We start from the raw sequence: 5,070 nt of genomic DNA on the forward strand, positions 1-5,070 counted from the left end.
GCCCTCGAGAGACAAGTTCGGACCCTTAGTACCGCCGTGGAGCGTCTCACCAAATAGAACCTCGACTTGGAGGAACAGCTGCGCCAGAAGAATGCAGCACTAAATAACCGGCCAGAAGATCAGGAAGTTTTATTTTATTTTATAGATAAAACATAATGATTGAAGACTTTCTCATATATTTTGTAAGGAGTAATGGACACCTAAACCAATGAATGAAGATAGCTGAATGTTTTCAGTCCCCCACATTAATTCTGCAATTCATTGTGTTTGGATTCCATTGTTAATGTTCTTCACCAAATATATTAGCTGGGTAGGGTCCCATTGTATGACAAATCATCACAAACGAAAAAGAAAGGTCCGAAACCTCAAAAACGGTTGAAAGTGTCAGTGTAGTAATTAAGACAAGATCCAAACCCGTTTAGGAATCCTATAACCCTCAAAATGGCTGAAAAAAAAAAGAAAAAAGAGTAGCCCCCTTTAGAGGTAGATAGACGCAAAGGTGTGTGTGGGTCTGAGTCCGGGAAAAATTTACCCTGCAACGGGTATATGTTACCTGGGTCTCACGCATTTTGACTCTCTTTTATTTTATAGACTAGCAATCATCGAAACTCACCCACCTATACTATATTCATCATCACCATCACCGTCACCACTGAGACACAACACATCACAAAGCAACGGAAGTCGCCGACACACACACACAAATGAGGAAAGAATCACCGCCGCCCTCAGTTCCCGGCGGCAAATTTTTCAGCTTCTTCGAATCCAAAACCTTAGTAGCCACATTACTTGCTCTGACACTAGTCATGCTCATGTGGAACCTCCCTCCTTACTACCAAAACCTCCTCTCCACCACTCGCGTTTCCTGCTCCGCCACCACCACCACCACCTTAACCCCCACCACACCCAACGTTTCCTTAACTAACTTTTCAACTACCCCACTTGCTGAACAAAAGTACTCAACTTCAACTTCAACACCCAAGAGTAACGACCCCAATAAGCGAGTCTTCCAGACTTTTGGTAGCGCCGCTGCTCTCTTTGTCCTAATGGGTGCTTACCGCGGTGGGCCTCGGACTTTTGCGGTGGTGGGTTTGGCCTCCAAGCCCACTCACGTGTATGGTCACCCATGGTACAAATGCGAGTGGATCTCTAACAATGGGTCTTCCATTAGAGCTAAAGCTTATAAGATGCTTCCAGATTGGGGTTATGGCCGTGTCTACACTGTTGTTGTTGTCAATTGTACTTTTCCGGACAATCCCAATTGGGACAACTCGGGTGGGAAGCTCACAATCAATGCGTACTACAACGAGTCTCCGAGGAGGTACGAGAAATTCACTGCCTTGGAAGAAGCACCAGGTTCTTACGACGAGTCCAAGTACCACCCACCTTATCAGTACGAGTATTTGTATTGTGGGTCATCTTTGTACGGGAGTTTGAGTGCTTCTAGGATCAGAGAATGGATGGCTTACCACGCTTGGTTTTTCGGACCCAAGTCCCATTTCGTGTTTCATGATGCCGATGGGATTTCACCTGAGGTTAGAGCCGCACTGGAGCCATGGGTGCGAGCTGGGAGAGCCACGGTTCAAGATATTAAGGGCCAGGCCGAGTTTGATGGGTATTACTATAACCAATTCATGGTGGTGAATGACTGTCTACATCGGTACCGACACTCTGCTAATTGGACTTTTTACTTTGATGTGGATGAGTATATCTATTTGCCTGACGGGAATACGCTAGAATCTGTGCTCAATGAGTTCTCAGACTATACTCAGTTCACTATTGAGCAGAATCCTATGTCTAGTGTGCTGTGCTTGAACGATTCCACTCGCGATTATTCTAGGTACTTTCTTCTATTCTTTTCCCTATGTATTTGCACGAATTAAAATGCTTTAACAAAAATGTTAGCTCTTAGCATCAAAGATTCGTAATGCTATGAAAGTTATTAAACCAAATGTGCTTGTTTTGGGACATTTGTGTACCCTTTTGGGTAAAGAAATAGAAGCGTAGCTTAGAATTTTTCCCAGCAGTGGGAAAAGGTGTGTAAATTTGTCGTAAGTGGAATATACAAATAGATCACACTGCTTTGCTCCTTTGTATATGCATTGGAATTTACTCGGAAAATTTATAGTTTGTTGGTACTTGTAAATTCTGTGCGCTTAAATTTGGACTCTTTTGATCAAAATTCAGTGAATGGGGATTTGAGAAGCTAGTATTCAGAGACTCAATAACTGGAATTCGAAGGGATCGGAAGTACGCAATTCAGGCTAAGAATGCGTACGCCACGGGTGTACACATGTCCGAGAACGTAATTGGGAAGACATTGCACAAGACCGAAACAAAGATCAGATATTATCACTATCACAACTCCATTTCGGTACAAGGTGAACCGTGCAGGGAATTTCTACCACTTTCGGCGAAGAACAATGTGACATGGTACAACAAGATACCTTATGTTTACGATGATAATATGAAGAAACTTGCCGACACTATCAAGGAATTCGAGCGCAAAACCATTGGAAACGTTGTACAGCTCTAGCTATAGTTGTGGCTAGCTAGCGTAGCGGTGGTTGCAATGCAATGATTTTTAAAGCCCAAAAAGATTGTGACCATATTTCACCGACATGTACATGTGATGTGAGCTAGCAAAATTGCCAGTGCAGATTGCGATAGTGGGAAATTCCTCACGCGTGTATGGCGTTCATTATCATGATCATTGATTGATGGATTGATTCTTTGTTCATAAATTAGCTTCGGTTGCTCAATGTTTACTCCTCTTATTTCCTGGCCAGGGATTCATTTGGCATGATTGGTTAGAAACCAATGCAAAAGAAAAGGGAGAATGGACCAGCTAGCATAGCATTGCTTTCGTTTGTCTATAAAAAAAAAAGGGTAAGAGTGAGTGAGTGTGAGTGATTAGAGTGTTTTTTATTTGTTCCTTGATCTCTTTTTTTTTTATATAATAATTATTGATATTCTTGGAGAAATTTGTGTAAAGATGTTTAATTACTCCTTTTCTCTACTTTTAATGGGTTATTTTTCTTTTTAAACAAGAATGTTGCCATGTGATTCGTGGACAGTAATAATAAATTTTTTTAGAAAGATGCTGTTGAATGAATGATTAAGTCGCTTTTCTTTATCTTTTTGATGATTTATTCCCCTAGAGGCTATTAAAGTGGTAGACGTTGATTACAAAAAAAAAAGGGGCAAGGATTGAAAGACATGGCAGAGAGATTAACAAACTGGTAATGCATAAATAGACCTAAAGTAAACAGTATAATCTTTCTAGTTTCTTCACTGTCTGTTTGTTTTTTCTTTTGACCCCATGATTAAAGCGTAAAACACAATCTACATATAAAGCCCTACATGTGCAGATTACGAAGTTTGGGGTTCAGATATTGTTGCGTGGCAGAATATAAATAACAGAGTCAAGATTCCAAGTTCACATTGTTTCTGTATATGGTATTTATTAGTATGAAAATGAAGTATTCTATAAAAGATCAACATCTAGTTCGAATTTGGTGCAATTCCAGATGTTTATGTATAAAAAAAAAAAATGGTGCATTTCCATATTATTATGATGCTTTGCTTGTACAAAAATTTAGGTGGAGGGCTCGGAGTTCAAATCTTCTGTCCTACTTTTTCTGCTCCACTTTATACTCCACCAATAAATACTTGTCATGTGTTCACCTAATTAATTAAATACTATCATTATTAACTTATTAATATTACAGTTATTAATTAATAGTAATATTTAATTAATTAGGTGAATACGTGACAAGTATTTATTGGTAGAGTATAAAGTGAAGTAAAAAAAATGAGACAGAAGATTTAGGTTTAGACTCCAGATGTTGCTTTTAGAATTATGAGAAACTTGTTATATGACCTAAATTGAAAGCATGAAGGAAATGGAGATGGTGGTGTGGTACTGATAGTCACTATGTTAGGTATAGAAAATTTACAGGAGGACCAGAGCGTGCTCAATAATTCAACCAAAACAACAGCCAATAATTTGTCCTGTCCTTATTTGGGATTTTTTGTGGTCACTGACAGTGATATACCAGTCACTTTTATGACTTTTGTAGCCCAATGGGTAACTTCTTCATGTTTTCAACAGTTCAAGGTTGAAATCATCATGTGACTATCAAATTTTTCCCCACCCAAAAAAAAGAAAAAGAAAAAAGAATCAACTTGAAAAGATTGGAATTTGGAAGAAGCATGTGAATGTACCAATTATTTCTGGTTACAGTTCATTATGTAAATATTTACTTAAGGTAGAACTAACAATTTTCCCCTAAACTTACCAAATCTACCAACCTATAGAGTAAATAATAGTAGGTTCCAGTTAGCTCAACTGGTAAAATTTCTGATAGTTAAATAAGAGATTTGAAATTTATTTCCCGCTTACACCAAAAACTGATTGATGTTTTAGTCTGATGATTGAGATATCATCAGGAGTGGACGCCATAAGTTAAAACTCTCTCTAAAAAAAAAAAAAAAAAAAAAGTAAATAATAAAAATTGATAAAAACTCGTTGGGCTGATTGCAGGCACGTTGCTACAAATGCACGTGTATATATTTTTGTCTCCATGGTGGAGAAATGTAACATATAATTTAAGGTACGACAAAGTTGAGTTATAAAATTGGTTTTAACCTAAAATTACAACCTTATTTAATATTGTTAACATTATTACATATTTTGAAAATCTAATTATTGGATTGCATATTCTTTACGCTCTTAGTCTGTTTTAGATTGAGGGAGAAAGTGGAGGAGTAGAGTAGAATTGACCCAAAATTAGTCTATTTTCAACCAATTCTACTCTATTTCCCTCCCCTCTCAATCCAAACAGGCCCTTAATATATATGCCAAAGTTTGTGCCAATCTGATATTATTAACTATATAATCTATAATATTATATTTTATGCATAGTTTTAAACTACAAAAACTTGCAATTTAAACAATTATTGATGACATAGCTATTAATCTTTAATTTTTAAAAAATTTTACAAGTATAGAGGATATAAGAAAAAAATGTAATTCAATAGTAGATTTGTCAAAATTTACCTCTAATA

The 5,070-nt window shown here is 37.3% G+C and overlaps 1 protein-coding gene across 1 annotated transcript; it reads left to right on the forward strand.

The window, feature by feature from the left end:
- The first annotated feature begins 473 nt into the window (after window positions 1-473).
- On the forward strand, window positions 474-3,101 carry LOC136071592 (galactan beta-1,4-galactosyltransferase GALS1-like). Its single transcript, XM_065783095.1, has 2 exons — window positions 474-1,840; window positions 2,188-3,101. The coding sequence occupies exons 1-2, from the start codon at window positions 705-707 to the stop codon at window positions 2,534-2,536; spliced, it is 1,485 nt and encodes a 494-aa protein (XP_065639167.1). The 5' UTR covers window positions 474-704; the 3' UTR covers window positions 2,537-3,101.
- The last annotated feature ends 1,969 nt before the right edge of the window (window positions 3,102-5,070 follow it).

The sequence above is a fragment of the Quercus suber genome, unplaced genomic scaffold, assembly GCF_002906115.3.
Source record: "Quercus suber isolate HL8 unplaced genomic scaffold, Cork oak 2.0 scaffold_16, whole genome shotgun sequence".
Lineage (NCBI taxonomy): Eukaryota > Viridiplantae > Streptophyta > Magnoliopsida > Fagales > Fagaceae > Quercus > Quercus suber.

Coding starts and splice junctions, on each gene's coding strand:
- LOC136071592 (XM_065783095.1), top strand. CDS start 705: ATGAGGAAAGAATCACCGCCGCCCTCAGTTCCCGGCGGCAAATTTTTC. Junction 1,841..2,187: donor TCCACTCGCGATTATTCTAG/GTACTTTCTTCT, acceptor ATCAAAATTCAG/TGAATGGGGATTTGAGAAGC.